Source organism: Falco rusticolus, chromosome 1 (genome assembly GCF_015220075.1).
Source record: "Falco rusticolus isolate bFalRus1 chromosome 1, bFalRus1.pri, whole genome shotgun sequence".
NCBI classification, from domain to species: Eukaryota; Metazoa; Chordata; class Aves; order Falconiformes; family Falconidae; genus Falco; species Falco rusticolus.
In genome coordinates this window covers 34,919,529-34,935,697 of record NC_051187.1, presented here as the reverse complement: position 1 = coordinate 34,935,697, position 16,169 = coordinate 34,919,529, and the positions used below count along the sequence as shown (strand labels likewise).

The window sequence follows — 16,169 nt, the reverse complement described above, 5'->3', positions numbered from 1 at the left end:
AAAAAAAATATAAGCTGTTCCTGATTTAGAACAGTTCCATTGACCAAATTCTTACCAAGTTATTTGCTCTCTGCTTGTCTTAATACTTGCCAAAAAGAAAGTTACTCTCTTCCTCCCTATATGCTTGTAGTAGTGTTTCTGCTTGAAGCCTAGCTTGTAGTTTATGAACTTCTGGACGGTTGTTGATGGTAGCAGGTAGGAAGCTGCTGGAAAAATATAAACTCAGAGTAGAGCTAGAAGACTTTTTCAGGATATATATAGACTGAGAATTTTTCTGCCTATATAACTAGTCAGAACAGCAGTCTTTAGCTCTCCATGATACAGGACCTGAAGTGGAGATTGCTTCACTGTCAGGGATGAGTTCAGCACAGCTGTGAATGGGATAGAGGTATTTAATCTTGAGCTTCCTTGCAGTATCTTCTTGCTGGCAGTCAGTAATAGATTATAAAACTTGCCCATGGATGGGATATCAGGAACTTTGATCATTCTGCACTCAACCTCTGAGCAGGCTCTTCAGATTTTCTTCATTTTGGAAATTCAAAGGCACTTCCAAGGCTAGTCTGGCTTTTTACATGGCTCCTTGAGATTCTAGTCTTCTCTAAATACTATGTTGTTTACACTGATGCATAGCCTTTCTAGTACAAGGCATCTCCTCTGAATGTCCTTCTTTTAAGACTTACCTCTCCATATCATTTGATTGGAGCAAGATCAGATGATTGTGGGTTTTTTTTACACAGTCTTCATCTCTCCTTAGTCTTCTCTGTAAACTGAAGAATACCATTTTTAAGTCTTTTCTCAGAGATCATTCATTCCAGATCTTATTATTCTCTTCTAGGCTGTCTTCAGTTCCCTGTTTACCAGACTATTTCTCCAGTTTGTCAAGATTAATTTGGATTATAATCCTTTCTGGCATGTTTACAGCCTTTCCCGGTTTAGTGTCAAGTGGATATTTGATAAGCCTACTCTGTACATCAAGATCATTAATGAAAATAGTGAATGGTACAAAACTGCTTACCTTGGATGCATCTTTTCATTTTGGTAGTAAACACATTAAAAATTTGGGCTAGAGCACTCAGTTCTCCCAATGTGAAGTACCTGGGTCATGTATTCCTAGGATGACCCCATCACAGGAAGGGCAGTATTTGGTTTAAGATGATGTCAAGAACCATGTTGGATTTATAGCATCAGTTCATGATTTAACTGAGAAAAAGAAAACAAGAATTAAAAGGCAGAAAAAGTTGTTTGTCTTTGCAATCAGAATACAGAGGCAGTAAACATGGTCGTGAGTGCTTGAAATGTGAAGCATGTGGACTTGCCAGGATACAACTAGCCACAGTACTCCAAGCTTGAATAATGCAGAAGTGGAACATCTCTGCAAGAAACCCCTCCAAAGAATGAGGGAAAACTGAAAATTTGACAAAATGATCCCACACTTTCCCAGGTTACAAACCAGCCCAGAAAACAAAGGTGCCAAGAGAGGCTGTGAGACTACAATCAGGCTGGAAGGCAGGGAAAGGAGAGCTTGTAAATAGGAGAGAAGCAGAAAAAAAGGAAGAGAACCTCAACATCAGACTCCAGTCTTACACCTCAGTAATTAGGGGGAGTTTGTGGGAGAAGGAGCATACCTGTAGCTAAAGATGTCCCTTCCTCCCCCATGAGCTGTGATGGGCACATCAAGCTTAGTACAAGTTTTAATAGCAGCTGGGCTCATAATTTCTTTGGAAGGGGGGCTTGGCTCCCACCCTGCATGCTGAAGGCTCTCCATTTAAAAAGGCAGATAAGATCATTTGGTTCAATATAAAATGAATTAAAGTAAATTAAACTGCAGGAGCCATGTGGCCTGCCGAGGCCTTCATTGTTGTACACACATAAATGGCAGCTTTTCATTTTCACTGCTAAGGAATGACAGCTTGAGGGGGGTGGAATTAAAAATCAGGAAATAAATAATAAAAAGACACAGTTGCCAAATATTTCGTTCAGGAAATCCCAGGTGCCTGCAAGTCTCCCATCCCCTCCTCATGCTGTTGTCAGCAATCTAAGCTGGTATCCTGGAGCATGGACTAAAGCATTTGGGGGAGGGGGGAAGAAAGAAAACCAAACCAAGGAATCGTAACAAACTGGTATCCCAGGTTCTTTTAGAGAGAGAGAGATACTTACCTCTATAGGGGAGAAAGATACGAAGGACACTTTTTTGCCAACAGTCTTAATGACTGGTGTATAAGAAAGGCCCTAAGTAAGAATTTTCTTTGCATGCTCAGTACAGATGTGCAGCCAAGTTACCAGGGGCTGCATTTCCAGAAGACTGAAAATTGAAAAGGGAAACTAACATTTGTTTGTTGAAAACATAGCATTGAAACAATTGAGTAAATACTTGTCAGTTTTGTTTGAAAGCTGGATCTAGACATTGCAAATGAGCTTTTTGTGGCAAGACTGGCATTACCTGTGAAGTTTTTGCTTTATGCTGTTTAAATGGTGTCAGTGGCAAGTGTACAAATACTAGTCCACACTAGCACTGCGGTGTCCTTGCTGCAGCTTTGATAATATTTGCTTGGTGGGGTTTTTTGTTGATTTTTTTTTTTTTTTGGTGCTTTTATGGTAGTGGTTAGTTGGGCTTTTTTTATTTTGTTGGTTTTTTTTAAATATTATCCCATCAAACCTGGTTGGAGAAAACTTGACCTGTGTGTGGCAGCCATTCTTTACATAGTTTTGCACTTGGACTTTGGACCAGGTACCTTTTTTCAGGTGCATACCACGTTTCCTAGTATAGATGTTTGCAGCTCTGCCATGTACACTGGCACATTAAGCTTCCCATATTCCTTCTGAAGCTGCACCTTGGACATAAAAATATTAGAATATCTTTTGCACAAAGTAGTTATGATTTGGATCATTCAACTGAAGCAAATTATCTAAAGGTGACATGTTACAGTGTCAGCTGATCTGTGTATTTTGTGAGTTTGAAGCCAGTAAGACTTGATTTTGAGTAGCCCTAATGGTCTTCCATGTTCAATGGAGCACAGACATGTCCATGGTTGCTCTGGTTGTCATGCCACTGCCTGTTTCTGTGCGCAGCCATGTATAATTAAACAGTTATTTTAAGGAAAACAAGCACTTCCCTTATGATTAAATTTGTTCTGCACCCTGCTTCCATCTTGTGTGATACTATGGTCCAAAATCCTGGTTCCCAGCCTCACTGGGCAGGCTGACCCTTGCTCTATCCCGTGATTAGTTGCACAAATGACTTGCATGTGCAGATATTTTATGCTGCTTGAGCAGCAAGCTCCTTCTTGCACTAGTCATTCATGTAGAACAACCCATGGCATAAAACAATGTCCATCCTTCTGCACTGGGGGAAAGGGGGCAAGTTGGAACAGTTTGCTCCTGCCAAAGCATTTTCTCTAAGCCACAGCCTCATCCAGAAGGCTCACATTAGGAGAGAAGGTGCTAGAGGGAAGTTTTATTAATTGTGATGGTAACGGCAGCAGCCTTCTAATGTCCCTGCAGCCTCTCTTTCATCAGGGGGCCAGATATTTATCAATCATTTAACATGAAGTTTGTGTGCATTTCTTTTTGTCCTGAGAAAAACAAGGTCTCTTGGAGCATTTGAGCCCTCTAGATGCTGATCAAAAAACCATGGAAGCATTAAAACAAGTCCTGGGAGCAAACGTATAGACGATGTTACCAAAAAAATCTGGGTAAAGATCTTCCCATTCCTTGTCTGTGTGATAAGCAAGCTAATCCTAGTGTTTCTCTAATAGTGTGGCTAAAGTGGTGTTTTCAGATAGGTGGTAGCCTATCCTTCATTACCCTTGCCTTGAGGATCTTTGATACTGTTTGGGGGAACTCATTCAGATTCACTCTTCTCGGACAACAATCTGAGCTTTGATCCTCTAGAGTCACAGGAGCTATGTGATGGTTCTGCAAAGGCTTTTCCCTATTGCAGCCTGGAACACATGTGATGTTCCAGAGTCAGCAGTGCAGGATTTACTGCTTTAAAAGACTAACTAAACCATAAGACTAGGTGCTGAGGAACTGGGACTCTTTTCTGTCCCTCTCTTTAACACACTTTGAAAGTCACTGCTACTAAGCTTCAAAGGCATCATTGCTTTTAAGTGCCTTTCAAGTTTCAACTTTCCAGTTTAAGATATCCAAGATGTGTCTTTCAGAAATGCTGTTCACTGACAAAAGAAATATCTCATTTTCCCCTCTAGTCCCACCTTGGAATTACTCCTCATTATTCTTGCATGGATTTTCACCAGCGTCCTCTGTGCCACAATCCTGTTTATGCTCCTACCCAACACTCTTATATTGGCAATATGACCAGAAATCTCAGCAGAGCCTGCTCTCCTCTGATCCAAATTGCCAGCAGGTCTCAAAAGTTTTTTCTAGCATCTTCCTGTTTCAGAATATGTCCTAATGCTGCTGGCAACAGAATAAGTGAGACTTGGAACTTCCCTTGAGTGCTAATCACAACTTACAGTTGCCTCATTGCAACTTCTCTCAGTTCTCTTACATCCCATTTTAATTCCACTGTGTAAAACCTTTATATGCCTTTCTGTTTCCTTCTGTGGAAGCACACATGCACACTTATACAAAACCTTATGTCAAAAGAAACTACAAAGTCAATGCTTGGTTAGGCTATGTGAGAATTAGCATTGCTTCTGCAGCTGTAATATTCCTGTTTTGGTGTGTATATATTGTGATTCAATTTTTAATTATATGATTCCATGTTATTTTTCTGTAAGACTTCTTCCATCCATCACCAGCGTATACTGTGCCCCACAAATGAAGCAAGGCGAGGTATTGAAAGAAGCTGTTGTAGAACCTGGGAAGTGCATAAAGAACAAAGAGACCATTGTGTGAAGAATGTTCTACAGGTTTAAGTTAAATACTACACTGGAGAATTAAATCCCATCCTTCATTTTGCCAAATAATTCCTATGTGATTCTAGAAAAGTCATGTGCAGCTGCAAACTGAAGCCAGCAGTTTAGCTTTTAATGGTAATGTGATCTATAAAATTAAGTGTTTTTAAAGAGTCTAATCCCAGTCATTTCACCTTGGTCATCAAAGCCACCTTACCTTCACCTTAGTCTTTCTGTGTCTCAAGTTTCCATTTAGAAAAAGCAGAGAATAGCTGTCCCTTATGTCAGCCAGCAATGTGAAAATAAGGGGCTTTTTAAAGTGTTTTTATTTTAGTGGTGATGTCATAAAGAGACTGAAGGGGTTTTAGTAATTTTCTGGGCAGAGCTCAATTAACATGAAGTGATAGGATGCAGAACTGCCATCAAGTAATGAGGATATAACAAAATGCTAAAAAGTTACATGCTCAATGAGTACCACCCACCCTCTGTGAAAAAATAGTGTATGTTCACATTATTACAGACTGTATCATACTGCATGTACAGAAGGAAGACTGCAATTGTATGAAAATCTTGAATTCTGTGCTTTCAAAATAAGTGCTTGATTTAAAGTAAAAAATGGTCTCTCTGCATGTTGAAAGAGGTAGAGGAAAATGGAGGGTTGTATATGAGTCATTGACAAAGCATTCTGGAAGAAGAAAAATATCAAAATTTCACCATGTGGTATCACAAGGCTCATCAGCAGAGTTGCTGTAATTAGATCCACAGCACAGTCCTTTGCCGCTTTTGCTAATGAGGTGTTTGATAACAGTAGTAGTAGACCGTCAGTTTTTACAGTAACTGACCCTACAGAGGAAGCAGCGTAAACAGGGTACTAACTTTTTAATCAGGCTTAACTACAACCTGTTGCAAGGGCTTGATGAAAGCAGAGCAGAGACTCTTTTTTTCTGGTAGCTGATTCTACCCTAACCAGGAGCCATAATTTCAGGTAATATCCTATATAACCTCTGCAGTCCAGCAAGGTAGATATGCTTGCTCCGGAGGGCTGGCTTCTGCACAGCCCAGTCATGTACTGGGGCTGGCTTACAGGCTCATCAGCTTTCGCTGATCTTAGAAAGCTGTCGATCCCTATAGAGCATATTCATAAAAAGGTTCCCAGATCTACATCAGGTTTTTATGAAATAGGAAGAGACACCTAAGAGACACAGGCCTTGCTTTATTTCAGGCTGTTGTTCCCAGTAAGATGCACAGGAAAAATGATTGCATTTGTGCTTAACATAAAACACAGTTCTTCCTAATCTTGATGAGACATAGCTGCAATACTTTAGCTGAAGTTTTCAGAAAAAATATCGCTTCAGACAAAGATTAGGCTTTGAAAGGTATAACAAAGCTGAAAAGCAGAAGACAGGTATGTTGAGTGTGCTTACAAGTGATAGGTGCTGTCTGCAGTAAGTTACTGCTATCAGAAGGCTAAATTTTAGTGCTGAAATTGTAGGGAACAATCCTTATTTTCTAAGATTCTGGCTCAGAAGGAAGACCCCCACTTCTGCAGCCCTTAATCAAATTTCTTATTTTATAGGCACTTTTCCTAGTTTAAAAAACAGCTGGTGTGTTGTACTGAGATGCCTGACAAAACTTACATTTCTGTAAGCATTTACTGTAGCGCTAGTTCTCTTCTAAATGATGCTCAGCTGTCCTTGTATTGCTTTCCTCCTCCCAGCTGTAATCACTCTAAGCTCATCAACAGGGCTCTCTTAAATGGTCAAGTGGGTGGTGTTAGTGGGCTGGATGAAGAGATGCATCCATTTAAAACTTAACTTCACTCTTGTGGGGGTGTTAACAAGTATCTAGCTGCTAAGAAATCCTAATACCCTGCAGTTACCATTGAAAAAAGAAGATTTACATTAGATAAAGGAGTACTGAAAGATTTGTAAACGATTGAGATACTGTGGTTAGAAAATTGAGATTTGTCACTTGCTGCATGTTCATTTTAGAGCCACTCTGCCACTTCCAATTTCACAACCTGTCTGGACCGCTAGAGCTGTTTGGGACCCATCTTTCCTTATGTCTTGCTGTGGGCTCTAGTGTTTTAGTGCCTCAAAAGCATCTGTTGTAGAAGAATTTCAGCTCTGATGTCCCAAATGCTGGATCCAGAAGTTTCATCTGATGCAATGAGAAAGCAAGCAATGACCTGTCCCAGCTCAGCCTGCTAGGGAAGCAAGGCTAAATAAAAGAAGATGAGCAGGAGCCTGGTGGGAGGAACAAGTCGAGGAAAAGCAAACAGTTTGCTGCCCTTAGCTTGCTGGTAGCTTTCATCAGAGCTGGCTGAGGAGGGGGAGGCAGAGAAGGGAAGGAAGTGACAGCATAGTCATTAGCAGACTGCGACCCTCTGTCACGGGGGCTCCTGAAATAAATGATGATTGTATTGAAGCATGAGGCAGGATAGAGACCTCTGTGCTAATTTAATAAATTGCTTGCATTTAGGACCCCAGATTGTTGCTGTTACATTTTTGCTATGTGATGCCACCTGGGATTAACAAGGAGGAGGGAATGGGGGGAGAGGAAGAAAGCAGCCCAGGTCTGTTAGCAACTGCTGGTGTGACCTCACTCCTTGTCCCAGGGGGGATATGAGATCATGAGAATGCCAGAGCTCTCTGAAGGATTCGATTTGTTCGGTACGGCAGGATGGCCTGCCGAGTGATCTCATCTCTGAGACCCTAGGGAAGGGCACTAGCTGCTGCTAGCCTCATGGACTGCAGAGGACTTAATCCCCACTCCAAATCTCACCAATTAACGATTGACCTGTGATGACATCACTGATGACAAAGCTAACTGGGACAGCACAGCAAAATTCCAGGGGAATTTCCCTGTCTCCATGATCTTATCAAATAAAAGAATTTTGACACGTGTAAAACAAATCTTTCAGTCCAGATAATGTTATTGCAGATTAAGCATAGCTCTGGGCTCACAGCTTGCCCTGACCTAGTGCCCTGTCACCACTTCTCCCTTCCAAACAGGGCAGGACAGAACACAAACGGGTCCTCGTTAAGAAGGGAGCTAAATTAGATAGCTGCTTTTAGCCAGCTTCCCTAGTCTCAGGTGCTTTAAAGTAGAAATTATGTGGTAAGAAAAATCCATTTCAGTTGTTGGACTCCATGGTTGTAGTAAGCCAGGAGAGTTTGTTACCTTGCAGGTGTCCTTCAATGAAGGAAAACTTTCTCATTGGAATAAACACCAGAATGGCAAGGGCAGCTTTGGTGAAGGTTTACAAAGGATGTTGCCCATTCTTTGAGTCTCTTTTGAGAGAGAAGTGTTTCAACCAGCATGCTTCCCCCCTTCCCTTCCTTAGCCTCCTCAGGAAGGTTTGGTATCTTTGAGTTTCAAATGCCTTGAGGGTTTTCTTTTATTTTTCCAGCACCAGTCTTTTTATCTGTACTGTACAAGAGCCAACACACACCTGAGTGGAAGGAGGGGGATACTGTCAAATAGATAATTAATTTGATTCTTTGGGATGATCTAGAAAGTTGTCAGGAAGACCAATGTCACCTTACATTTAATCCCTGTACCTTCAGAAGGGGTATAAAATCAGAGACCTACCTTGCATTCCTTTTCTCATTATTAATAGTATCCACAATTTACATCATATTAACCCCAGTAAGCCTTAACCGCTGCTGCTAGTGTCCTGTAGCATTCTCCAGATATGCAACAAGGTGTAATCTATAACCTGCTCTAAAAGTTCAAGATTCAGAAGTGTAGAATACCTGGATAAGTGACAGAGCATGAGGAACACTATGAAGCAAAGCGATAATTATGCTTTCAAGGTACCAAGGTAAATGGCTGCAAAGAAAGCTGTGTCTCATGAATATTGGTCTTTGCACCATTTAACAGAGTGCGCAGGTGGACAGTGAACACAAGCCCTATAAGCTTCATGCCCTGCACCCATTAAGTCCTCTTCTTTTGATGTCCTGACAGTAATCATGTATTGCTTGTTTGGTTGTTCTACAGGGAAAGTTCTATCTGGTTATTGAGGAGCTGAGCCAGCTGTTCCGCTCCCTTGTGCCCATCCAGCTATGGTATAAATACATCATGGGAGATGATCCATCCAGCAGCTACTTCCTAGGTGGCATCCTGATCATCCTGTATAGTCTTTGCAAGGCAAGTACCACCTCATTCAGTAACCTCTAATGGAGCTGTAGCAACAGCAGAGGAAGAAGCACAGCTGAAGGGAACAAATACACTTTTTGATTGTTGCTATCACTACCCAGGAAGGGAAGCTGCAGCAGCTGGGGACACCATGTGCTTTAGTTGCCAGAAGCATTTTGCTTCACCAGTATGTTGCATTAATGAGCTAGGGGAAGATCTGTGACTACTCATGTAGTGTTGCATCAGGCTTATGAGGTCATTGCTGCTTTTTAATACCTTTCTGTAAGGGCTAGAGGAGAATTGGAGTGGAGTCTTGGGGGACCAGTACTGGGAAGAGATGTTAGCTGCCTCCAGACTTCTAGATGCAGCACTGAAAGGAAGGTTGCAGACAGCAGAGTGTTTCTCTCAGCCTTCTTCTGTCTTTCAAGGCAGGGTAGGTACTCTGTCACTCACAGTACTGAGTGCAGCAGGTGGAAAGAAGGTCATCCAAGTCCTGCCTAGATAAAACAGGTTAGTTCTGGCCCTATCCTAGGTCCTGGTCTGGCTGATACAAGTCCAGGTTCTCAGTGGTAGAGACAGGAATAATTAATGTTTACTCAAAAATAAGAGTGTTAAGAGCACAAAGTCTACCTGTACAATTGTAAATTAATATCTATGACTTAATTAGAAGAGTCCCGAGTCTGAGATCTAGAAATAGTTGAACTTCTAATAGTGTGTATTGAACCCTGCCTAGGGGCAGAGCAGTAGCTGAAGTAAACAATGATCCACCCATGTTATCCATCCCTCCAAGGAAGGCCAAGCAAGTCAAGCTTGCTGCAGCCCTGATACCTGTCTCTACCTAGGAGAAAGGGGCTATGGCTTTGCAGAAGCAGACTGAAAAACAGGGAAGAGAATATATCCGAGCTGAAAACAGCTGAAAGGGGCTAATGGATTGCTGAGCAATGCTAAACTATAGCTCTTATGTGACACGTGGCTGCAGTTGCAGCTCTATGTTATATAGAAATGGGGCAATACAAGCCCTGCTGTCAAGGAATTTACTCTTTTTCAAGCAAGATAGGCAGAGGAGGTCACGGGAAGTGAAATGACTTGGTCACAGCAGGTCTGTCATCAAGCCAGAAATAGAGCAAACGGTGCCAGGTTAGAAGGCATATGAGACCAGTATAGTTCCCTGCACACCCATCCATTCTCTCAGCTGTATGTTTCCTGCTCTTTGCTGTGGGAGAGAATTGTTGCCCCTTTCAGAGACATCATTGTCTGGATCTGCTCTAGACAACAGTATCCAACCCTTCCACGCCCTTCTGGCTTTGGAGGTCAGGTATACAGATCACTATTACAAGGACAGATTTCAAGTGATCTTTCTAGTATCCCTTCTTACAAAAGTTACTGAACACCTGGAAAAGGGATGCTCACTTGCAGTTCCACATGCCATTTCTTACATCTGGACAAGTCCTCAGAGCATGGGGAAGCAGTGGGGCTGTCTGCTCCTTGGAGGAAGGGGAGCCAAGCACAAAAACACAGCTAGCAGTGCCCAGCCCTGCAGCACCCAAACAAGGCAAGCAGGGCGAGTCTGGAGGCAGTAGCCAGGTTCAAAGAGTCCAGATCCTCAGGTGGCAAGGCAGGTCCAAGATAAAGCCAGAACATCAATCCACAGGTCACAATCAAGTCTCATGAAGGCAGCCAGGGCCAAACACAGCCTAACAGTTGCAGAGTATAGCCATAGTGAGACAGGCTCAAGGCAAGAGTAGGAGGTCACTCCATGCACCGGGGTATCTGTATCAGTGGGATCTATAGCTAGGCACAAGTATGGCTGTGACCAAACTGGAAACCAGCAATTGTATAGCACAGCTCAGAAACAAGAGGCCTCCACAGCTGAGTATAAATAGAGTTCCTGGGCCCATGGGCACGGATTGTGGGTAGAGACCTCAGGTGAGGCTCATCAGGACCATGAAGGCCTATTAATGTACTTGGAGCCCTGACATACAGCTGCAAGCAGTTCTTTCTGGGTTAACTTGACATTTCTGTACTATGAAGTTTAGTATCTTTATAGGTAGTGTTGTGATGATGATCTAGATTGGAAAAGCAAGCATGTTCTGAAAAGTTCTGTTTATCTGTTATTTAGAAGTTCCATGAGAAGAGGACCGCTATTTACTGACCTTGAGTATAACTTAGGACCAGGACTGGGGCATACTTTTGTGAAAGTACCTTGGCTCCAGCCTGTACCTTCAACATACATGTTTCTTTCTTTAATTCATCTAGTTCATCAGAGGTGTAAATGGAGGGACAGGCCAGCTGAAGGGTGATAGGCTCAGGAACATGTCCCAGGTCATTGTGTGGCAACTGCTTACTATCTCATATGTGTCCAGGTTAGGATTAGACCTCTGCATGGTAGAGACTTTGTACGGAAGTGGGAGCACACTCTTTCAGTACAGTTCATGAAATACTAGGTGTGTGCATCCCATTTACGATCACAAGAGCTGCAGGTCTAATTCCTTGTGTGAGACACTGAAAATATACCCAAAGGAGTCCACATTAGCAAAGCCACAAACCACATTAGAAAAACCACAGAAGCCAATTTGGCACTCAGGCCTTCTGTGCTCCTGGAAAAAATCCAGGGCTCAGCTAGGGCTGCATCCCCTTTCTCTACACAAAGGGCAGGCTCCACTTTCAGAAGGTTGTATGTAGTGCAGCTGATGGGAGCCATCTTGCTGTCTCTGGACTTCATAAACATGAACCTCTGATTTTGGCAAAGAAATCCCAGATTTTCATCAATAAGGGCATCCAGGTCCTATTTTTTTCCCTATCCTGAACAGAAGCACTCACTGTCTGTGAACCCAGTTGTTGCAATCATATTGCTAGAAAGATGACTGATGCAACATAGACTTCAGTGCATGGGGTCACAAATGGATGTTAGTCTACTGAAACATATATCTTTTGGGGGTACAGGAAACTCCAGAGGAAGTGAAATTGAAGGGGGGAAATCGACACAGTGGGAGGAGACATCAAAGCCAGAGCAAATGCATTACAAGTTACACTATAAGCAAAGCAACCAGGGAAAGCTGTGAATTGGACTGTGGAAAAGAGCTGATCTCTATCCTTATGAGAAGATAAAAAGTCTGTAGTAGTCGGCAACTTCAAGTGCTAGTTGCTGACTGGAAGCATTACTGGAAGGACCCTGGGAGCCTTTTTACGTGCTGACTGGAAGCATTATTGGTGCCTTCATTTGATTCCACATCTATTGCACGATGATCTCATTGGCATTCCCTGCAGTGAGCCCACTTAATCATGCTAACCAAAAAAAAAAAAAAAGAAAGCCAACTCCAGGCATTCTGATGCCTTTGTACCAATTGTCCACTGCAGTTCTGCATATTCCGCATCACATCTTGCCCTGCCCTCCTAGCTGCTTCTCACTTAGATGGGTTAGAAATGGAAAGGTCCTGTTATGTCATCTGGCCCTTCTCCCAGCTAATGCAGGGCTGTTCTTTGCACAATCATTTCTTCATATCTTGTCTAGTTCATAGTGTTTTTTTTACCTGTGTTCTGCCAGAAAATAGGGAAGGTGAACCAAATTAGGTTTTCAAGCTGTTTTCTCTTTTATTAGTAGTACTCTGTCTTCACTTTAAGAATGCTGAGTGTCTCCTCTCTTGCTCAGTCCCTTGATATTTGTAGGCAGTTTATCATCTTTTCCCCCCACTTTTGTATTCTGCTCAGCCAAGCTGTAAATATTTATGTCTTTTAGCCTCTTTTCAGAAATCATTTTCTGCAGGCTCATATTCTGCCCTTCTCTGAACTGCTTTTAGTCTTTAATGAGGAGCCCAGAATGAGTGCTGCTCACCAGATGCAGTTACATCATGATTGCTGGGCAATAGGGAGAAGCGGGGAAGAAAAGGACCTGGTGTTGCCCCTGCTGTTGGCCATTTTTGGGCATCTGCAAAGTACCAAGTGCTGAAAACTCACTCCCTTCGTGGCATGTGAAGTTCCTCACTCTTCAGACAGATGGGAGCAACCTGGCCGCAGTCCTGCTTCTGAGTCCTCAGGCCGTTCTTCTCAGTAGCATTTAATCACTGAACTCTGTTAAATCACTCTCTGCAGCAGGACAGGCAATTCCCACTCCTTCTTTCATAATACCGTCTGGGCTCTGAAGTGTGAAGCTGTGTGACAGAGCCATACAGACCCGGAAATCCCCCTTTTCCCCAGAGGCTGAGGAAACCTGTTTTCTGCCTCTCCCATGTGAAAAGACTGCCCTTCCCCCTTTCTCAAGCTGGCCACAGTGTTTTCTAACCTCACTTCTGATGATCTCATGCACTCGGTTCTCAGGATGGGAATGGGTCCATTTTAGCCCTTTCCAACGTAGTGGGGCTGGGGAATTACCCTACCACAACCCCTTGATGTCTGCTCCTCTTTCTGTCCTGTAAAGTCCCTGGTTTGCAGTCCATTGTTACTAGAGCTTTTTTGGCTGCCCTTTTCCACTGTCAATTCACATTTATTACATATTTCATGATCTCCATGAAATCTTTTTTGGCACAATTGTTACGTAGGATCCTTGTTCCCTCCAACTATCCATTTGGAGACACCGTTTCCTCAGTTTCTGGCACATGCATACACACACACACACACACATTTTGTGAAAAATATGTAAAATGGAGTGTCTTTCTTGCAGTCTTTTGATATCTGTGGTCGTGTGGGAAGTGTCCGGAAGGCACTGAAGGTCCTTTGCACCCCACAGGTAAGTAGCCATACATATTACAGCAGTTTCATAGGTGGAATCTTGTTACTATTGAATGATGGAGTTGGAAGTTCCTCAGTGTATCAGGATCACAGAATAAAATGTGTTGTCCCATGGCTGGGCAAGCTGGTGTCCCTTGTCAGGGATGTTAGGAACCTTTTCTGATGTCTGCCCTGTCCCAGCTATGGTAAGAGATTGTTGCTAGTCTGGCTTGTTTTGTCTGATTGGAAGCCCTGTGTAATATGCACTAATCCATTGAGGCCAAAACAGCAAGAAGCTGACAAAACTTTGTAGTACAGAGTGTGAAAAGACTTTAAATAGAAGTATGTAGTGCCTGATGTGCAGTGACATTGAAAGACACCCTACAGTGCACAGAAATTATCCCAGATACAGCATTATACAGTACTGATAGTTAGATCTGTTGCAATGAAATACTGTGACTTATATTGTAAAATGATAAAATCAATGACTGTAGAGGAAAGGAACATATCATCATAGAAGTCTGTTAGAGCTTGCCTTGCTTATTCTGTGGGCTTGGGCGGGTCATTTTTCCTCAGCATGTTTCCATTTCCCCTATTACTCTTATAATAGGAGAAGCAACATTTACCTTCCACATATTTAAAAAGAAAACTGGGAAGCCTGTGGGTGCTGCTGCTGTTATTCTTTCTTCTATTGCCTAAGTTGCTAATAATAATACCTCCCACTATCTAAACACCTCTTCAAATGATGCTGAATTAATCCTTTCAGCTCCCTGTTGAGCTCATTAAATTTCATTATCATTGCTCCACAAGTGGAGGCACTAAAAGATGGAGTCAGCTCGAGGGGAAAACAAAACAGAGAACACAGCTCCAGACTCCCTCTGTTCTGTGTGCAGGTGCCCAAATCTCCCTTCCCCATACACAGTGACATAATACTACTGTCCTTCCCAGGCCGTGCAGGGAATCTGGGTGTGAAAAAGTGTATGCATGCTTAGCCACAAACTAGAGTGTCTTCAAACCTTTGACACTGGGGTTTTTTTTCCATCTCTACTTAACAGACGTATGGTGTTCGTGCTACCAGCCAGCAGTGCAGTGAGGCAGGTGACATCTGTGCCATTTGCCAAGCAGAATTCAGGGAACCTTTGATCCTTATGTGCCAGGTAAGACCACGCCAGATTCCCCCACTGGCATTCATTTGGTTAACTTCTGCAGCTGGGAAGAGGCACAGTTAGCCTAGGTACTTCTAAAATCCTTTGCTGGGTCTTGATCTAGGTCCTAGTGGATATTTATGGCTTTCTTCCAGATAGTCAGTGATTCATGATAGCTGAGCCACCCTTCAGGGGCTGATCACAGCTATTAAGATGGAAAAGACCAGCCCTGTAGTTCAGGGACTGCCAGCTGGCAGTCCAGATCTTGAATCTAGAATGCGAGACATTTTTATCTGACCCCTGGGGAGACTGGCTAGTCAATAGGCCAACCAAATCACGAGCAAGTGCTGTGAGAGGGGCATGGGTCCAGAATGAGCCTGACAGGGTGCGTGAAGACTGGTGCAGCACCATGTAATCATGGTCTGGCCTCTGAACACCTGGCCAGGAATAAAAGTAGTTCTGCATGTCAGAGTTGGTCACCACTGCCAGTCACTGGGAATTGTCCTGTTTCTCATTTGGCAAACACTGGCAAAACCTAGAGCTTAAGAACAGCATGCTCCGAGCAGTGCGGTAGATCCTAACATGCCACACTGCCATGGGTTCTGTTGCTATATCTATCAGAGGCCAGCTGAAGGCATTGCCTTGTAGCAAGGCTGGTGATGCTGCATCAAGATTTTCTCTTTAGTTGCTTGTAGCTTGGGTCAAGCTTTGTCTGTTGTGGTTGAAATCCTGGAGACTGTCTCTGGCTGATATGCGGGTGTGTGCAGGAAAACCTTAGGCAGAATAATTGTGGGAATTGGTGGGATATATAATCTCTTGTGATATCAAAATAAAGCTCGAGAGCCTTTTTTTGGAGAGCCTTAACATTCCCGTGCTTTGTAACAGGGTTATCAAATTAAATCAAGTATGTCACCTACGCATCAAAAGTGCCTTTTACTATGCCTGTGAACATCTGTGCAGGTACTACCAAGCTGTAAGCCCCAGAGAAGCTATCTTTGTATATGCTGATCAGAGTTGAGATTTTTATGAGTAACATTTCTGCTGACTCCACATGTGCTGAGGACATCTCAGCTTCTTAGGGCTTCTAATATTCCCTTCTTGCCCTATTCCTGTTCTTCAATTCTGGGGCTAGATGGTGGTGTGTGCTGGGCAGCCGTCCTTCCTCATCTCTGTTTGTACCCAAGGCAGGCTGGAGGGAGAATCCTGTCGTGGCTCAGCATAGAAACAAGAGGAGAAGATAAGGGGTGAAAAGTGACATTTACAGAGAAGGGGAAACTGGGACACTGAAGCTAGTGACTAGGACTGGGTGATGTGAGCAGAA

General features: G+C 43.0%; 1 protein-coding gene across 6 annotated transcripts in view; it reads left to right on the top strand.

Moving 5' to 3' along the window:
• RNFT2 (ring finger protein, transmembrane 2) overlaps positions 1 to 16,169 on the top strand; it is a 33,390-nt gene that overhangs the window by 13,873 nt on the left and 3,348 nt on the right. For 4 of the 6 annotated variants that reach the window (XM_037386860.1, XM_037386940.1, XM_037386689.1 and 1 more), the window contains exons 8-10: positions 8,862 to 9,011; positions 13,657 to 13,722; positions 14,759 to 14,860. In XM_037386860.1, coding sequence (XP_037242757.1) covers positions 8,862 to 9,011; positions 13,657 to 13,722; positions 14,759 to 14,860 — 318 coding nt within the window. Of the gene's footprint in view, positions 1 to 835; positions 3,205 to 8,861; positions 9,012 to 13,656; positions 13,723 to 14,758; positions 14,861 to 16,169 lie in introns of those variants that run through there. The other 2 variants (XM_037387016.1, XM_037387111.1) reach the window with 2 other exon arrangements.